The 20,217-nt window shown below is 40.1% G+C and overlaps 1 protein-coding gene across 4 annotated transcripts in view; it reads right to left on the bottom strand.

Annotated features, from left to right (window-relative positions):
* Positions 1 to 20,217, bottom strand: part of smarcd1 (SWI/SNF related BAF chromatin remodeling complex subunit D1) — a 33,249-nt gene continuing 13,032 nt past the window's right edge. For 2 of the 4 annotated variants that reach the window (XM_061940326.2, XM_061940343.2), the window contains exons 2-13: positions 20,016 to 20,191; positions 19,736 to 19,778; positions 16,296 to 16,418; positions 16,044 to 16,166; positions 15,844 to 15,960; positions 15,573 to 15,674; positions 15,053 to 15,214; positions 12,274 to 12,371; positions 8,429 to 8,564; positions 7,744 to 7,866; positions 5,556 to 5,657; positions 1 to 883 (exon numbers count right to left, since the gene is read on the bottom strand). In XM_061940326.2, coding sequence (XP_061796310.1) covers positions 830 to 883; positions 5,556 to 5,657; positions 7,744 to 7,866; positions 8,429 to 8,564; positions 12,274 to 12,371; positions 15,053 to 15,214; positions 15,573 to 15,674; positions 15,844 to 15,960; positions 16,044 to 16,166; positions 16,296 to 16,418; positions 19,736 to 19,778; positions 20,016 to 20,191 — 1,359 coding nt within the window. In that variant the 3' untranslated portion in view covers positions 1 to 829. Of the gene's footprint in view, positions 884 to 5,555; positions 5,658 to 7,743; positions 7,867 to 8,428; positions 8,565 to 12,273; positions 12,372 to 15,052; positions 15,215 to 15,572; positions 15,675 to 15,843; positions 15,961 to 16,043; positions 16,167 to 16,295; positions 16,422 to 19,735; positions 19,779 to 20,015; positions 20,192 to 20,217 lie in introns of all 4 variants that reach the window. The other 2 variants (XM_061940318.2, XM_061940335.2) reach the window with 1 other exon arrangement.

A 20,217-nucleotide genomic window follows, 5' to 3' on the forward strand; every position in this document is an offset into this window, starting at 1 on the left:
GGGAAAAAAATATTGTTGGTCAACTTTCTTTACGTGTCCTTTATTATGACATAATAACATACAGAAAAATAGGTTTGGTCCAAGAAAAAGATTCAAATAATACTACAGTATTGTTTCCTAATCAGACATCACTCCTCCCAACACACACTTTAGTTCATTTCCTCAGTGTCAGCTCTTTTTGCAAGTTCCAAGTGACCACTGCTCTTGTGTTTAGGGAGTGCAAAAAACTGATCAATTATAAATGCAGCTTCTACTATCTGACCATAGACAAAAGTTTAGAAAAAAAAAAAAACATTTGTTGGGATAAGAGGTACAATTGGACTTCATTTTCTGCTCAGTATGTACAAAAATGTATTTTGACAAGAGGTACTGGCACTAGCTACTTCCTTGATCTTCTTCTGTACTAGCTAACAAGACAAGTACTTATACTATACATAGTTAATGAAAAGGATTAATCGAAATAAAAGAGAAGTATTTGTTAAAGATAGAAATAACTACATGATTACCTGAAACATGTTTGTTGTTTGAATGAGTCACACCATGATTGAGGAGATTTAAACAATATCAGCATGAGTTGGGTGAGGTTGGTAGTTTAAAAAAAACAAAACTGTATAAATGAAGTGTTGTCAGGTATAATCTGCTTGTCTGCTCTTCATTGGCGGGGTGTAGAATGTGAGTCGACATGGGAAAGGAATGTATGGTTAAGACATGCAAAACTCATTGTGCTGGAAAAGCAAACTTGGGGGCGGGGGAGAACAAGGAAAACAAACTTGTCATCCAACATGGCCATATGTCTAATCACTCGTGGAGAACATCAGACTGGAGTTCTTTAGGTGTTCCTGATGCCAAGGGCTTGCTCCAGCTCCTGTCGCCTCTGCTGCACCTGGAACACCAAACAAAGGAGGAGGTGAAGGACATGCACAAGAGATCGACCGATGGTTTTTCCAGGGTCGATACCGATTATTAGTAGTCAAGGAGGCCGAGTGCCGATATTTATCTGCAGTAGAGGTTATATAAACATGAATAGTATGTCAGTAAATAGCTGGACAAGGCTTTATATTGTTAGTTTTCATTTTATTTTAGGAAACATGGGACCAGTAGCCATATCATTTTTAATCCGGTGCTAATTTAGGTTAATTTAGCAGCAAAAACATCAAACACCTTTATTATGTGTGTTTCAGAGGAACATCAACATTTGCATTTCAAAATATGGGAAATTTCCTGGTAAGATTTATTTTAAAAATATGATTTTTTTTTATTTTTTTTTACACCACAACAACTCGCCGCCATCTACTCAATTTAATAGCAGTTTATGGATTTAATACATTGGTAGGTTTCCTCATGATGAACCCTAAAATATTTGTTGGTTGGTCGGTTTAAGTTTCTTTTAAACGTGTATACCGTATTTTCCGCACTATAAGGCGCACCGGATTATTAGCCGCACCTTCAATGAATTACATATTTCATAACTTTGTCCACCAATAAGCCGCCCCGGACTATAAGCCGCGCCTACGCTGCGCTAAAGGGAATGTCAAAAAAACAGTCAGATAGGTCAGTCAAACTTTAATAATATATTAAAAACCAGCGTTCTAACAACTCTGTTCACTCCCAAAATGTACGCAAATGTGCAATCACAAACATAGTAAAATTCAAAATAGTGCAGAGCAATAGCAACATAATGTTGCTCGAACGTTAATGTCACAACACACAAAATAAACATAGCGCTCACTTTCTGAAGTTATTCTTCATTCGTAAATCCTTCGTCTTCGGTGTCCGAAGTGAAAAGTTGGGCAAATTTACGATCCACTGGCAGATGTTGGCGTCGTCTGGCGCTGCCTCCTCGTCTTAGTGAAGGTGTGTTCGCCTTCTGTCTTCCATTGTTCCCACGCAGTTAGCAGTCTAGCTTCGAATGCCCTGTTGACACCAATATCTAGCGGCTGGAGGTCTTTTGTCAATCCACCCGGAATGACGGCGAGTATTGAATTAAGTGCGTAAGCGTGTCTCTCAATGTGCTGTTATGAGCTAGCAAATATAACAACTACACTACCCAGCATGCAACGATAGTTACGAGCATGCGCGGTAGCCCTGAGAAGTTCCCACGCAGTTAGCAGTCTAGCTTCGAATGCCCTGTTGACACCAATATCTAGCGGCTGGAGGTCTTTTGTCAATCCACCCGGAATGACGGCGAGTATTGAATTAAGCGCGTAAGCGTGTCTCTCAATGTGCTGTTATGAGCTAGCAAATATAACAACTACACTACCCAGCATGCAACGATAGTTACGAGCATGCGAGGTAGCCCTGAGAAGCGATGTTGTATGCTGGGAGTTCGAATGTGGTTATGAGCACGCTGTGAGAAAACGTTGAGAACTCAGTTAACACGCCTCGTCTGCATTATTTATAATTAGACAGACAACACACTTAATAGGAGCCATTTTGGGGTCTTTACATAAACACACAAATGGAAATGAAACGTCACATATCCCAGCATGCACCGCGCGCTTCTTCTACGGGGAAAAAAGATGGCGGCTGTTTACCGTAGTTGCGAGACCTAAACTTTATGAAAATGAATCTTAATATTTATCCATATATAAAGCGCACCGGGTTATAAGGCGCACTGTCAGCTTTTGAGAAAGTTTGTGGTTTTTAGGTGCGCCTTATAGTGCGGAAAATACGGTAGTTTTAATATGATACGTCACATGGCGCAGTGGGTAGAGTGGCCGTGCGCAACCCGAGGGTCCCTGGTTCAATCCCCACCTAGTACCAACCTCGTCATGTCCGTTGTGTCCTGAGCAAGACACTTCACCCTTGCTCCTGATGGGTGCTGGTTAGCGCCTTGCATGGCAGCTCCCTCCATCAGTGTGTGAATGTGTGTGTGAATGAGTAAATGTGGAAGTAGTGTCAAAGCGCTTTGAGTACCTTGAAGGTAGAAAAGCGCTATACAAGTACAACCCATTTATCATTTATTTATTACATATTATATATCTGCGTTCAAAGAACTCCGGCTTATTAGTGATTCCCAGAGCACAAAAAAGTCTGCGGGCTATAGAGCATTTTCTATTGGGGCTCCAGTACTCTGGAATGCCCTCCCGGTAACAGTTAGAGATGCTACCTCAGTAGAAACATTTAAGTCCCATCTTAAAACTCATTTGTATACTCTAGCCTTTAAATAGACCCCCCTTTTAGACCAGTTGATCTGCCGTTTCTTTTCTTTTCTCCTCTGCTCCCCTCTCCCTTGTGGAGGGGGGGTACACAGGTCCGGTGGCCATGGATGAAGTGCTGGCTGTCCAGAGTCGAGACCCAGGGTGGACCACTCATCTGTGCATCGGTTGGGGACATCTCTGCGCTGCTGACCCGTCTACGCTCGGGATGGTGTCCTGCTGGCCCCACTATGGACTGGACTCTCACTACTATGTTAGATCCACTATTGACTGGACTTTCACAATATTATGTCAGACCCACTCGACGTCCATTGCATCCGGTCTCCCCTAGGGGGGGGGTTACCCACATATGCGGTCCTCTCCAAGGTTTCTCTTTGTCATTCACATCGACATCCCACTGGGTTGTGAGTTTTTCCTTGCCCTTATGTGTGCTCTGTACCGCGGATGTCGTTGTGGCTTGTGCAGCCCTTTGAGACACTTGTGATTTAGGGCTATATAAATAAACATTGATTGATTTCTTTCAAACGTGTATAGTTTTAATATGATACGTCACATATTTTACATATTCTAATTACAACATGTCCGAAGAAGAGTAGGAAGAAGCAATCGCATATGTAATCCTACCCTTTTCTATTTCATTGCAATTACTACATACTTGCCAACCCTCCCGGATTTTCCGGGAGACTCCCGAAATTCAGCGCCTCTCCCGAAAACCTACCGGGACAAATTTTCTCCCGAAAATCTCCCGAAATTCAGGCGGAGCTGGAAGCCACGCCCCCTCCAGCTCCATGCAGACCTGAGTGACGTCAGGTGCGCAACACCACGTAAATCGTTGGCCAACCAAAAAATAACCCCAGTACGCTATAGCCAACATTCACCAGGAGATGGCAACAGACAAACATAGATCACTATTACATTCCTCCCCTTTTAGAAATGTATAGAAGTTACTCAAAATAAATAAACAACCCAACCAAAAAATGCAGCAGCTCAATTAAAAAACTGTACTTAAGCCACATTCTTTTCTTTTCTTTTTTTTTTTTAGTACTGAACTCTTAACCCTCATTTGTAAAAAATAACATGCTTATTATACAAACAGTACTTGTACACCTTTAACACAGATTTTTATACTGTCTTCAGAGATTCAGTTTTTTTGGTGGTACTCGAAACCTTTCTGGGTACCTGCGAAAGGGTGTTCAGCATGGTTAGAAAAATAGTGACAGAGAATAGAACAAGGATGGACAATTCAACCCTTAACTCAACAATGAGTAGATGAGTGTTATGTGTGTGTGTATATGTGTAAATAAATGAACACTGAAATTCAAGTATTTCTTTTATTTATATATATATATATATATATATATATATATATATATATATATATATATATATATATATATGTAACTAAAAATTACTGAAAGTCAAGTATTTTATTATATATATATATATATATATATATATATATGAAATACTAGACTTGGTGAATTCTAGCTGTAAATATACTCCTACCCTCTTAGCCCCGCTCCTAACCACGCCCCCGCCCCACCCCGACCTAGCCCCCCACCTCCCGAAATCGGAGGTCTCAGGGTTGGCAAGTATGAATTACTAACACATATGTCCACTTACTGTTCTCAATTTATAACACAATATACATCAATGATTTCTAAATGGTATGACAGATATGAAATTACATTTAAATCAATGCAATTCTGGGCTCCTTCACGTAGTTTAGAGTTGAGACATTGTTTACGATGGCTGACATGATTTCTTCCTGGATGTTACAGAAAGTATGAGACCGTGTGAGCTGCTGCCTGTTCTTCTTTACTTATATAATATACTCCTTTTTGAAAATTTACTCAAAGTTTGTTTTTTGGCAGATATTTTTCTATCATCCCATGTCCACCCATCTCTGTCGCATTGTTTTTTATTGAATAACAGCACTCGCCACGCTGGGAGTGTTGCGGACGGAGGCTTGTCGAGCAACTCGCAGTAGCGAAAAAACAGAAGGAAGATTTCTTTAAAAAAGGACAAAAACTGGAATGCCCGGCAAACAATGTAAGTTGTGAAGAGTTCATGTAAGCAGAGGAGACGTGCTGTCGGTAACCAGAGAAAGGGGGCTTGGGAGTTAGCCGTGTGAGCACCGCAGCACAAGTTAGCAGACCGGAGCGGTGGTTATTACTATCTACTTCACTAGTTATTTATTTTTTCAATACAAAATACCAACATTTTATGTGTCTCTATTGTATCTCCTGGTGTCGTTCTGTTGTAGTTGTGTAAAATAAACAATAAAATAAATTAAATATGAATAAAAAGACCAAAACCAATATACGTCAAAATGCCAAATATCTGGCCAATCCCTAACCTGCACACAGCCGCACCAAGATGGCGCTCAAGTCTCACCTTGGAGTAGAAGTAGCGGCAGACGGCCTCCTGAGCCCACGGCTGGTAGTAGAACTCCGCTCGTCTCTCTTCTTCTGGGTTGCCCACGACGTCCGTCATGGTCTGTTTACATGAGAAAGCCTCGTTAGGTGCTACTGAGGTGACATTGTTCTCATGTGCACACGTGGAACAAAACCACTGTGACGTGTCACATTCACAGCTGGCAGGTGTGTGACGGCTGATCAGCGCGTCGTAACGCGGTGGACGGGAGTGAGGCAAGCACCCGGCTCAGTGTGATTGAATATTTTCCACTTGGCGCTCTGCAGTCACACCCGAGTGGTTGCGAGGGAAGGCATCTGAGCGTGACGTGTATACTTCATAGACTCAAGTGTTAGCACGACGCTTTGTGATGCACTAATGTAAATAAAATGTCAGAAATGTATCTGTGAGGAAAAGTGTCCTGCAAATTGATTTGATTGTATGTTTAATGAATAACACGTTTAAAATATTTTAAACTACTTTGAACCCAAAAAGGAGAGCATCTGTTGCCTTTTCCTGTTTTCTAAAATTATACTTTATCATTATGTATAATCATTTAAATTCTTCAAAAAATGGGTATACTTGTATAACGCTTTTCTACCTTCAAGGTACTCAAAGCGCTTTGACACTATTTCCACATTCACACACACATTTACACACTGATGGCGGGAGCTGCCATGCAAGGCCCTAACTACCACCAATCAGGAGCAAGGGTGAAGTGTCTTGCTCAAGGACACAACGGACGTGACGAGGTTGGTAGAAGGTGGGGATTGAACCAGGAACCCTCAGGTTGCTGGCACGGCCACTCTCCCAACCGCGCCACGCCAAAATGGATATCTTTAGAAATGGATATTAAAAATCTTACCACAATAATTTACTAAAATAGTTTTATGCCATTATTTATTCCAAAACATTTTAATTGTTTGCTTAATTATTGTAATGTGCTTAGTGTTTACATGCTACTAGCATATATGCCATTAGCCTCTTCTGATAACAAATTTTACTCTGCAATATATTGACCTAAAAATTATTGCTGATCAGCAATATCATTGTCAACAATTTTTTGAGACCAAATTGACCACTAAACGCGAATACATAATAATGCAAATATGCCCTTTAAAAGCAACAAAGTATTTCTCGTATATTTTAAACATTGCAATTGGAATGTCAACTTTTAAATATCCGGGTTAAATAAAATAATAAAAATAAAATATACCGTACTCCGTTAGCAAAATGTTGCACTTGATTTAAAATTACAACCAATAGCAAAGTTGTAATATACCTCAAATATACCAAACCAAAACAATACAGTGGCTGACTAAAATTATTGTGAACAAAATTATCATTGTTAATATTATCGCGGTATTGTTGAATGTGTTCAAAAAGTATTTATACACACTAAAATGTTTTAACTAAGTTGTATTTTTCTTTTTATAACAAAAAATTAAACGCAATAGACTTTCTTGGCAGAGAAAACTAATATTGTTCTGGCTTCGTAAGAAACCTATTATTTTTATTTGTGTGTTTAAATATGCTCTTCCATTTTAATTTGTACACATTTAAAACATTTTTTTACTGTAAATTTGGTGATCACTTTGTTTCACTTCCGGTTTATGTGACGTCACGTGAGTCACTTCCGGATAAACAAATCTTTGTATGTTTCAACTCGACACTCTGGAGTTTACAGTATATCGATAACTGTGCAAAGAGAGCACAGCCTTTATGTTCAATGTTAATATCCTATTTAGACAGTAATGCGCTTATATAAGTTTAGTTTAGGGTATGACGCTAATGTCTCTTGTTTTCATGTTAGCATTTAAGCTAGCAAGCAAGCTAACGCTAGTCAGACCATAAGTTTATCAAACAGCTGTTATCATTCAGGTTATTTTTATTATTTTATTTAATACGATAATACTAATTGAAAAATATTTTTTCCTGGTAAAATTTAGTGGGTGCGGCTTATATACTGTGTGCTCTATAGTCCGGAAAATATGGTATGCCAGATTTTGTTTCGAAAAAGACAAATGTGAAGAGAGATGGCCCTCGTAAATTTCAGATTGTCAGGAAGACCCTTCTTAAAAAGGCAGTAATATCCACATTAGAAAGTAATATACAAAAATAGCAATGATTGTTAATCTGATGGATAAACGACAGATGGAAAGCCTTCCACCTTAAGGTCTCTGCACTGCGACTGCAGCCAGTCGTTGATGAAGCCCTGAGGGTCCCTGGCGAAACTGAGCATGAACTCCCTCTGGGTCTTTAGCTGGTTGATGGTCTCGATGGTTTCGTGGATCTGAATGAATGAATCAAATGTGAGAAGCGAGGCATTTTCTGAAGGACACTCTAAAATGTGAAAATACCAGGTTATATTTTTTTCTAAACTGTCAGGGTGAAAAACCATGACTGACCAGCAGGAGTCACTATCTCCAAAACAAAGAGGACTGGGACACCCTGTGCTTCCTAATAGCTGCTGGCAGGTGGTGGAAAGGACCTGACTGACCTCATGGATTTTGGGAGTCAATATGACATTGAAGGCCAAATCAGATTTGTGTGAAATTGGCCTCAGCACGCTGGCCATCTGTAGCTGTAACAAGTTTGTGCTTAATGTAGCTGTGCCTTCACGCCACATTTAAACTGCTGGTATTCATCATGAAGCACGCTCATTATTCCTACAATACACTCACTAGTCACTTAATTCGGTACACCTCGCGCAAGAGTTGTGTTGAAACAATACCACAATCATTGAGATATTGAGGTGTTGCACACGGTGTAAAACCAACCAAGCATGGTGAATAAACAACAGGCAAGATGCGATCAGTTTACCCGTCTTAACACCACCTGGAGGCTGCCGTTACCTTGTTGTCCAGCCCTGCTATCTCCTGCTGACTGGCCGTGGAAAGCAGGAAGGAGTTCATCTGGGTCTTCAGTGTGTCGTCAACTTCCACGTCAATGTCGTAGCACGCCGTCTTCTTTTGGTCGTTGGGGTCCACGCTGGCAGAGGGAGGGACGCGTCACAAAGTGCACATTTAGCTTATGCGGTTATTCCATGATACGGTGTAGCCAGGGATCCCATGATGTAAAAAAAAAAATGGAGGTATTGAAAAATATCAGCTGGGAGCTCAGAGGGCGGATTTTTACCATTTTTAAGATGCTTTAGAAGGCATTTCCTACATAGAAATTCTGAAAAAATGCAGGAAAACGTACAAATGGTTTCTATCCATTAGATGCTATAAGCTTTAAAACCTTTTTTTTTTCACAATAGTTCTTGTTTTTGTTGAGAAAATATCTTCACCATATCAATATTAGCCATTCCAAGATGTAAAACATCCGTAGTTTGTCATTAGTTTAATGTTTTGTTTGCTGTGAGAAAATCCCTTCACTACAATATAGGGGTGTAACGGTACGTGTATTTGTATTGAACCGTTTCGGTACGGGGGTTTTGGTTCGGAGGTGTACCGACCGAGTTTCCACATGGACATATTAAGTAGCGTACCGCATGTTTTGTAAACAACGCACACCGAGGCACAACACACGGCATGGTAGCAGCTAACGGGCTACGATAGACTGACCATACGTCCTCTTTTCACCGGACATGTCCTCTTTTGCGGGGCTGTGCGGGCGGAGTTTCTTAAATTCCTTTAAATGTGTATTTTCAATGTACGTTCAGGGTTAAGAAGGGGTTAAAAACAAAACAAATTGTGCGCGCAGCAGCATTGGTGAGGGAGGGGCAGAGACAGAGAGAGCGAGAGAGTTATGATAAACGTGCGTGTCGCCAGGCTCTGCTTTTTATCCATAGATTTATCACATTTCATTTTTTATTATCTATAGCAGGGGTGTCAAAAGTGTGCCCCGGAGGCCATTTGCGGCCCACAGCTAATGTTTTAAAGGCCCACGGCACATTCTAAAAATACTATTAAAATAAACAAAAACATAACAAAAGTGAAATAAAAAAGCTTAAAGGTTAAATGTCATTTAGAAAAAGTTGCAATGTTGACTAATAAAACAAAGCTGTTTTTTTTTTTTTCAAACTGTCATTGCTCAAAACTTAATATTGAATCAAAATCAATGTTATTATGAATTAATGACCTATCCAATGTTCCGATTACCTCACATCAAATATTCCACTAAGAAAAATATTTTTGGTGGAAGATTTTGCCAATTTGGTAAATAACCAAAAAATTTATATTTTGTTGTTTTCTTACTGTACCGAGGTACGTACCGAACCGAAATTTTTGTGTACCGTTACACCCCTACTACAATACTATAAGGCCTTTCATAAATACAATAGACATGATGGCTATATTTGATAACAAATATTGTAATTGTAAAAACTAAAATATTTTGTTAAACTCATGAGTCACTTAGTAAGGCATGAATGTAAGACTGCATTCATTGTACCTTCTAAAAGTTAGTTTTTTTTAATTATAAAAAGAAGCTTTTTATAACATGTAATCTTAATAAATCCATGACTATATTATATAGTGCTTTTCAGGCAACTTTGGCCATGCAGCACTGCATTTTGATTTGTGGGTTTAGTATTGTAAATCATAATTTATAATCATGACAAAAACATAAATTACATTACCGTATTTTCCGCACTATAAGGCGCACCTAAAAACCACAAATTTTCTCAAAAGCTAACAGTGCGCCTTATAACCCGGTGCGCTTTATTACGATTAATTTTCATAAAGTTTCGATCTCGCAACTTCGGTAAACAGCCGCCATCTTTTTTCCCGGTAGAACAGGAAGCGCTTCTTCTTCTACGCAAGCAACCGCCAAGGAAAGCACCCGCCCCCATAGAACAGGAAGCGCTTCACCCGCCCCCATAGAACAGGAAGCGCTTCACCCGCCCCCGGAAGAAGAAGAAAAAACGCGCGGATATCACCGTACGTTTCATTTCCTGTTTACATCTGTAAAGACCACAAAATGGCTCCTACTAAGCGATCCGGTTCATAAAAAGACGCAATCTCTCCATCCGCACACGGATTACTACCGTATTTCACAGCAACTGAACCGCACTGTGGAACGGGAGCACGTACGGTGAATATTCGCACCACAGGGAATGAAGTCATCCTTCACTGTGGTTCTAGCTTGCCATGCTAACTTCCACTCATGGTGATATTCAAAAGGAAGACCTTGCCAAAAGAGACCTTTCCAGCCGGCGTCATCATAAAAGCTAACTCGAAGGGATGGATGGATGAAGAAAAGATGAGCGAGTGGTTAAGGGAAGTTTACGCGAAGAGGCCGGGTGGCTTTTTTCACACAGCTCCGAAGGCGAACACACCTTCACTAAGACGGGCAGACAGCCTCGGACGACATACGCCAACATTTGCCAGTGGATCGTAAATGCTTGGGCAGATATTTCGGTCACAACTGTGGTCCGAGCTTTCCGGAAGGCAGGATTCACAGAACAACAGCGACACTGACTCCCGATGACTTCTACGAGACGGAACCGGCCATTTTGGATACCACGCTTGCGCAACTTTTCAATTCGGACACCGAAGACGAAGAATTCGAAGGATTTACGAATGAAGAATAACTTCAGAAGGTGAGCGCTATGTTTATTTTGTGTGTTGTGACATTAACGTTCGAGCAACATTATGTTACTATTGCTCTACACCATTTTGAATTTTACTATGTTTGTGATTGCACATTTGCGTACATTTTGGGACAGAGTTGTTAGAACGCTGGTTTTCAATATATTATTAAAGTTTGACTGAACTATCTGACTGTTTTTTTGACATTCACTTTAGCGCAGCGTTTTTTTGACATTCACTTTAGCGCAGCGTAGGCGCGGCTTATAGTCCGGGGCGGCTTATTGGTGGACAAAATTATGAAATATGTAATTCATAGAAGGTGCGGCTAATAATCCGGTGCGCCTTATAGTGCGGAAAATACGGTACTTTTGTTTCTGTAACACTGATAAATGTGACGATAACAGTATCACAAATAGTGCAAACATCTAAAATTCTACATTCAAAAGTACAGTTACCTTATAGAAGGCTGTTTCAGTCATGTATTTACGATCAGGCAAGCGGCGAAATCCCCCATTCTTCACCACTGAGAGCAGTTGATCATCCAATACCATGAATAAGATTAGTTTACCGCAAATGCTGACTCCATGTTGGGATTCTCTTGAAAAATGTTTTCCCCGCTGGAATGAATGGGTTTGTTGTTTTTGTCCCGCCTCGTTAGCTTTAGCCGCGGTAACTTCATTGTGTGCGTCTGCATGGCGGGCTTTTCAAGTGTTTCATGAAGTTTCTTGTATTGAAACGTCCTACATGTGTCTTACCCCTCGAAACAGAAGTATTGCATGTCGCTGCTTGAGTTTATGATTTTGCCGCAGCGTAGTCCTCCATTGATGCAATGGTTTTCCATTTCAGGTAGAAAAGAGGCGAAGCAGTAATTTCCATCCAGCATTATTAGCATGCTAGGAGACTATTGGCTTCTATGTGGCCTACTTAGGTCATAGACCCGATGTTTCCAACAAAACACCTATTAGTATGGTATCAGAGATTTAGTTACAAATATTAACCAATACAAATATCTCCAAAAAGTGCCGTATCAGCATCGAAACATTTTGGTGATTGTTTTGGCATACCACTAGATGGAGCCCACATACCACTACAATTTGAGAATCACTGGGCTAGAAGAATAGCGGATCCCTGTGCAGCAGCTGTGGTGCATGATGCTTCACTACCTGATCACATGGTTGATGATGATAGGCTCTGGAGGCATCAGAAGTGCATGCAACCGCTGTGGAATCTCAGAGAACTTCATCCTCTGGGTCTCAAAGATCTGCAAATTAAAGGAAAATGAATGCAACTGTTTAGGAGCAAATTCATATACTTGCTTGATCAATTTTCAAACTTTTTTTTTTTTTTTTTATAAATATGTAGCCATATACAGCAGCCCTATATTGATGAATATTAAATGCTCAGTCAAAAAGACAAAAAACAGGTGACTTCACTGTCTATATACAACTATTTAGTCTCATAGCAACTTCAAATAGTCAGCATTTATTGCACTGTAAAGTAGGGCTGGGAGCAGAGAGGTAGCGTCATGGCTAACGTTAGCTGTGGTGCGAGTGGTAATACGAGAGAAAGAAGGTGCGAATCTGGTAACAAATGAAGGAAGAATTAATTCCTAAGAAGAACAGCACAGGGTCCATCGTCTGGCGGTGGTTTGGCTTCAAGTGGGAATATGTCGAACAGACAACCGTAATTTGTCAAGTGTGGGGCAAAAACGTTGCTACAAAAAGTAGCATTACTGCTAATATGTAGCATCATTTGAAAAGTCACCTGCTAGAGAATGAAGAGTGTTTGAAACTCTGCATGTCCACATCTCCGTTCGGTGCCACACCAACAAAATGCAGAGGCAACCATTTCCACATCAACACCGTATGAAAAAAATTGTCAACAACAGAAGGAGATAACGTCCGCAGGAACCTACCACATAGCGCAGGACATACACTATTTGATTTCCTATTATGCAGCTCATTTTTATTTGAGTTATTGAAATATCTTGGGTGACATCATGCACAAAAGTGCACTTTACTTGTTTTAAACTATTGTAGTGGTGTTCAGTACAAAAAGTGCACTTTAATTTAGTAATGTATGTCATCTTAGTGACATCATGCACAAAAGTGCACTAACAGCTTGTTTTAAAATGTCTCTGATAATCTTGCACTTTCTGTTTTGAAATGACATGAATGTGCCACTGCTCAATAACTGTTTAATAAATACAGTTTTGGTAAATTGACTTAGTTAATATTTCCCTCTCTGCATGAAAGTTTAAAATGAGCATATATTAATGCAGTATGAAGAAGAATGTTTTAATGTAGACACATAGAATCATCATACTGCTGTGATTATATGCATTAAGTGTTCATTCAAGGCTAAGGCAAAATATCCGGATATATATCGTGTATCGTGACGTGGTCTAAAAATATCGAGATATTAAAAAAAGACCATATCGCTCAGCCCTACTGTAAAGCATTTCCAGCCTTGGAAATTCAATGCAACATCTTCAAGAAATTCAAGCACTGATGGGAATGTTGTGAATTCCACAAGAATGGGATGACACAAATAGTGGTAAGAAAAATGTGATATGTAGAGAGTTTTCACTCATTTTCAAATATACGTATTTAACAGAATAATAAACTAGGCATCATTAAATTCTCCTTAAGCTTATGTCTATAGACTGGTGCCTTTTAGTGAAATGGCATTGGATCCTTATGTGCCAACGGATCTGGGCCTGAGCACAACAGTCGTGTTTAGTCCCCTGGAGCTCAGCCTGTTATGTCTGTGTCTTGTGTCGCCAGTGAGCCACAAAGACGCAAACCGTCTCCTTACAAGGACAAGACTGAGAAAAAAGCACTGCTCAGCATCAAGAGCAGGAATAGTACTGCAGGATTTTGAGGGGAAAAAATTATTGAGATTTTTCTTTCCAAGAATGCGATTTGATTTGCGATTTTTGTATTTCATACACATATATGCATACAACTGTGAAAGAACGAGTGAAGGAACACGTTAGACTCTTAATAAACATATTTTTGTCTCAAGGAGCCACACATTACGACAATTTGCAATAATTTACTTTCAAAAATATTTGGCATTAAGCAGTCTGAGCTTTTGTCAATATAAGGCTCTTACACGGAATAAAAAATCGATAACTATACAGTGTTAATAATGTAATGTAATAAAATACCACCATAACGACCAACATTAAAATACTGTGGTGTAGTAGGCCTAAGTGTTCAATAAGGCAATGGTTTTATTTAACAAGTATACTCGGTTTGAAAAGTAACACTGTTTGAATACAACAAAACACTACTTTAATCAAGTGATTCTTTGGCGTACAACTAAATGGAGCTGGCATACCACTAGTGGTACTTGTACCACATATTGAGAATCCCGGTCATAAATAAATTAACAAAAAATGTAATTGACTAACAACCAAATTTTTACTAAAAGTGCATTTTTTTCCAGTAGGAAAAACTAGGTTGGGAATTCTTGCTCATTCGTCTGTGTTGATGGGCTCATATTGCCCATCAGATTATAAGATGAAGTATTACCATTATGGGACATTTGGCTTTGTAATCATATTTTTCCCTCCTAATTTTTGTTACTTTGTGGAACTTCTCACTGGGGAGTCGCGAGGCTCTCTGTTTGTGATTTGGTCTCGTTGAGTCACTCTTCGCCCACCAAGACAAAGACTGTGGATGAGTGAAAAGAGGGCTCACTGCGTTCAGTTAATTCTACCGTTCAGCTGCTAAGAGTGATGCACCAAATGGGGCTTTTTTTCCTCCCTGTTTAAAGCGAGAGACAGGGAAAGGCGAGGCTCAAAACCTCAGCACTTTTGCGGTTACATAATCAAACTAATTAAAACTTTGATGTTGATTATTCGTGCTGCCCTAATTGAGAACTGTAATGGCTATTATCCATCATTTCATCTGCAAAAAGAAAGACGTCGCCCACCTGCTGCAGGTACTTATCGCAGTTGATGAACTCTCGCTCGTGAGGGTCCTGCAGCTTGTGGGTCTTGACGTACTGCCACAGGGCCTGAATGATGACCGGCCTGGTCTGGGTGTGGATCCCCAGCATGCGAGCAAGGCGAGGGTCCAGCTTGAACTGCGGGGGCTATTTTTGGTTTGTAGAAAAACAACCACCTTGCAGTCAGAATATATTTGATTACTCATACTTTGGCAGTTTATTATTCGGGAATATGATCGGGGAAATACAAAACACCTTGTGCATTACATTTCATGCTATCTCATGTATTCCGGTATGACAAAGTTCCTTAAACAAGTCAAAATCAATGTTAATATTAGCTGCTAGAACAGATTACATGCAAGCAAATGGCTCAAATGTGGCGAACGGCGTTCAAAATCTTCTTGGATTTACACGATTCATCGGAAGGACCATTTTGGCCAAAATTTCCAGGAAAAAGCAGACAAATCACATTCCTAATTGGTAATATGAACCTTAACCTGCATACCTGGTAGTCCAGCATGAGCAAGACAGTGCAACGAACACCCACATCACCGGGTCGTTTCACCTGGAAGCCATCAGTCTCCTGGGTGGTGGCGGTCCTATGCCACTAAAATTGTGCAAAGGGATTATTTTTATTACCACAAGAACACTTTTATAGGAAAGTATTTTTAGGTCAACCAATCAAATCAACCAAATGTTTGCCCTCTTATTTCTGAAGGCAGTAATGAAGGAATAGTGTTTCAAAGAAAAAAAAAAGTGTCTCCTTGTGGCCTTACCTCCACAAGGTGATTATCTGGACCGTAAAGATCTTTGTCCAACTCGATGACCAGAGACTTGAAGAAAGAAGAGAACTTCCTCTTCTGTTTAGTGGATTCATACTTGGATACAGCAGTCTGCAACACACAAAAAATGCATACTGAAATAAATAAAAGTACTTTTTAGTGACTAAAAGAATGATCTTGATTACAACTCTTACATCTTCCAGCAGACGCCCCTCCACACGTAGCTCCCATGATGCTACAGTGCCCTCTCCATCCTCAGCATCGGGTTTGGCGGGATTGAATGTGTTTGATATGAAGATGCGAAGCTTTCTCTTTTGCTAAAGGCGAAAAACAAGAGCCCAATGTCATGTTATCAGTAAAAAAAATTTAAAGTACACTGCAGAACCGCTAAATCCGACACCACCAAGGACTTGTGACAGAGCAACCCTAAAAATTGGGACACAAACCTTTATGGGCCTCTTGAGGGCCTCCTGGATATCCAGCCTCTTGCGCATGATGGTCTGGTCCAGCTTCCTCTCAAAGGCCAGAAGATCCATGTAAGCCTGAGATTCAGGGACCAGTTCCCTGATCTGCTAGGACAAAACAGTGAGCAGAGTGTTACAAGAAAACACACTTGAAGACACATTGTGTCTCTAACGACTACTACTCCTATTAGGGCTGGAAGATTCGGCAAAAAATTATGTTTTCCGTATCATCCACTCTCGATTAATATCAAAAACATTTTTAATATTGTTATTAGTGCAAGTTTTAAAGCATCTGTACTGAAAACAATAAAACTAGGGTATTCTTTAAGATTTTATGAATATACTGAGTTAAAGCAAATTAAATTAAAGAGCAGCAATTGAATAATTTACCAAAAATGTATATGCAACCAATAAGCAAAGAAGTCAAACAATGCACTGATATGATCCAGTTTAAGAAACTATTCGAGTACCGGTACATCGTCAGCCGTTGTCAATCCACTGCTGGACGAAAACCTCAGCATGTTTCTGCCATAGTGAACGATCTCTAGCTGCTCCCTGCCACTGCACTGTTCCTCAATATTTGTCTATTTCATCTCGCCATCTCATTCTTTGTCTTCCTCTATTTCTGCTCCCATCCATGGGTCTCCATGATGTCATTAGGGAAGTACATCTATTATCTGTTCTCCTACTGATATGTCCAGCCCACTTCCACTTACTTAATTTGATAGTTCTCATAATGTCTTGGACTTGTGTTTGTTTTCTCACCCATTCATTTGTTTTTCTGTCTTTATATGTGATCCCGAGCATATTTCTTTCCATGTTGTGTTGTGCTGCTGCTATTTTCTTTTCCATTTTATTTGACAATGCCCAGGTTTCAGCTCCATATGTCATTGATTAAAGACCTTTCTTTTTAGGCTTAACGGTATTTCTCCTCTCATGATGTTGCTCAGTTTTCCATATTGGCACCAGCCCAACCTGATTCTCCTCCCTATCTCCTGTTCTTGACTCTTCGAGTTGCAAAGTGTTTAAAAAGTACAACTGATAAACATTTGGAATATTATTGAAAATGGGATAATCCTATTATTGTCATTATATGAATCTCGACCTAAACATTTATTCACAAGAACTTTAATGTTAATTTTTTAGGGATTAAAATTGTGTTATAAATTAAGAACCCGAAATGTGTTATGGTAAAGGGGTAGAATTAAATTTGTTCTGCTTCTTCCTACTCTTTTTTTAGAGATGATGTAATGAGAAAGCGGAAAAATGTGATGTCCCATAATGTAATTGTACACATGTTTGAAATAAATTTAAACTACAACCATAACCGTTTTGAGATTTTGAGCAAGGATGCCTCAGTTACTACTCTAACACTTGTGGTCAAACTTATGTATTAGACGCTGTCAAGCTATCATTCACTTACCAATTAAAACATCTTACCAAAAAATATTTTTAGAGTGGTATTGGTGATTGTGTCCACAACTAGCTAGAAATTAGCATTAGCAGTCATAGCATGGTGTTTATCACACAGCTTTTGGGTGACAAGTAGTCATCATATTGCAAAAAAACATGTAATTTGGGAACTGGTCGCCTCTGTGTTTTGGAGTTACCGTAGTTTAATAGTTTGAGGTGGCGGCGTGTTCCGGAGGCAGGCACAGAGATGGCTCGAGCAGGTTTCAGGGCTGCCGTCTAAAGTGCTGGCTTGATTTTGTCCACAATTTTGTTGACGCGTAAATCACAGGGCCCTTGATAACTCCCAAAGTTGGTATGTATTTTGCTGCTTTCAGTTGCGCATTTAGCTCCAAGTTTGGTCATTTTGTTCACATCTATGATTCCGTTTACTTCTGTGTATCTTGTAACCGGAATTGGGACGGTACAATGTCGACTCAGATCGCCTGTTGTCATGGACATTTCCGCCATTTTTGACGGAGCTAAACATGCTCACATCTGATCACTGTGATCGACTTGAAATGTATAATATAGACCAGGGGAGAGCAATTAATTTTTACCGGGGGCCGCATGAGCAACCTGAGCACTGCTGGAGGGCCACACCGACAATATTTCAATTAAATTTTGCTCAAATTATTTTTGATATACCTTAAGATAAATAATAATAATAATTTCATTTAACCTAACTTAACTTTATACAAAAGCAGATTGCTTTTGATGGTTTTATTTTTAAAACTGTCTTACACAACACTTCCTGATGTATAATACAATGCAAAAATGTCAATTTCTGTCACTTTATCCTACATCCTCTTTAAAAGTCCAACATTTTTTCCCGTCAGATTTGGACAACCATCTGTTGTCACACCTGCCAGCTTGTCCCATTTCAGTCCTAACATGTCCAAACACACATTTACCTATGTGAACAAGTCATTACCTGTGGTTGTCTCTTTAATTGACTGCTTGGCTGCCAGCTCCTCCGTGATTTGAAAGTCTGCAGTTATCCCACGTAAGAAGATGAGCAGCTGGGCGGTGTTACGTACATCGCAGCACTCATCCAAAGCCAGCGAAAAACAGTCAAAGTCGGCTGTTCTGTTCTTCAGCTGAAGCTACAAGTTTCCAGCGATGGTCTCAACCCGCCTTGTTACAGTTCGTCGGGTGAGTGAGACGTTCTCAAATGCGCCCCTCTTCTCCGGGCATATTAGCACAACAGAGTCCAATAAGCACTCCTTAATAAACTCTCCGTCAGAAAACGCCTTACTTTTTCTGGCGATTTTGTGAGAAATGACGAAACTTGTCCTGATGGCTGCATCTATGGGGGTGTGAAATTTGGCAAAAAGTCCTTGTTGGGTTTGCAGTTTTACCATCAACGCATCAGCCTCCCTTGCGCACGCTTCATCAGACAGATTCCGGTATTTTTCCTCGTGCTTCGCCGTGTAGTGGCGATTCAAATTATATTCTTTAAACACAGCAACCTGTGTACCACAAATTAAGCACACGGCTTTACCTTTAATTTCTGTAAAGAAATACTTGGCAGTCCATGTCTTGTTGAAAACACGGCATTCGTCATCAACTTTTCTCTTTTAAGCGTCTCTGGGATAATTGGACATCATTTGTCGCTGTGCACCTTCACTCACAGGTTACACAAGGACATACGCTCATAAATAACACTTTTCAAAATAAAAGCAGCACAGTTGTATTGCACGCACGACATAAATGTGTTTTTAAATGTATTTTGTAATTTGTGATTGCCGCTGTTCACATTCACTCACAATCGCGCACATGCATACGTCCACACGGAAGTAATACAAATAACGCTTTTCAAAACAAAAGCAGCACCGTTGTATTGCACACTCGACATAGATACTTTTTAAAATGTATTTTGTAATTTATGATTGGCCTCACGCGGGCCGGACAGGGACGCACAAAGGGCCAGGTCTGATATAGACTAAGCCCCAACTCCTACTACAACTCACCCTCTGAGGTAGTATTTTATCAGCCATCTTCTTCTTCTTTGTGCTGCACAAAACAATAAAAGTAGATCAATATGACGAACAGGCAGCTGTCGTGTATTTGTCTGTTAACTAAATATAATTGAAGCTCGTTCATGTAGTAGATATTCAACTCATGTTTTAAGTAGGACTTGCAAGTCTGTAATGGAATGTTATTAAATGAAAAAAATAGAGGTTGTACAAAACAAATGGGACAAAAACATGACTGCCTCTTAACTCATCGATGTATGTGAAACAGACTTACTGCTGGTTGCGGCTCTGCTGTTGCACCTGCTGGATCTGCTGAGGGGCGGGCCTCTTGCGAGATGGATCCATCACACCGGGCATGCCCGGGCGGGACACGGGGCTGCCGCCGTACCCCGGTGGGCCCATGGCCGGCCCCTGCGGGTTCATGCGACTGGATGGAGGCATGCCTGGTCTCTGTAATTGGAAAACACTGTATATAA

Source organism: Nerophis lumbriciformis, linkage group LG03 (assembly GCF_033978685.3).
Source record: "Nerophis lumbriciformis linkage group LG03, RoL_Nlum_v2.1, whole genome shotgun sequence".
NCBI classification, from domain to species: Eukaryota; Metazoa; Chordata; class Actinopteri; order Syngnathiformes; family Syngnathidae; genus Nerophis; species Nerophis lumbriciformis.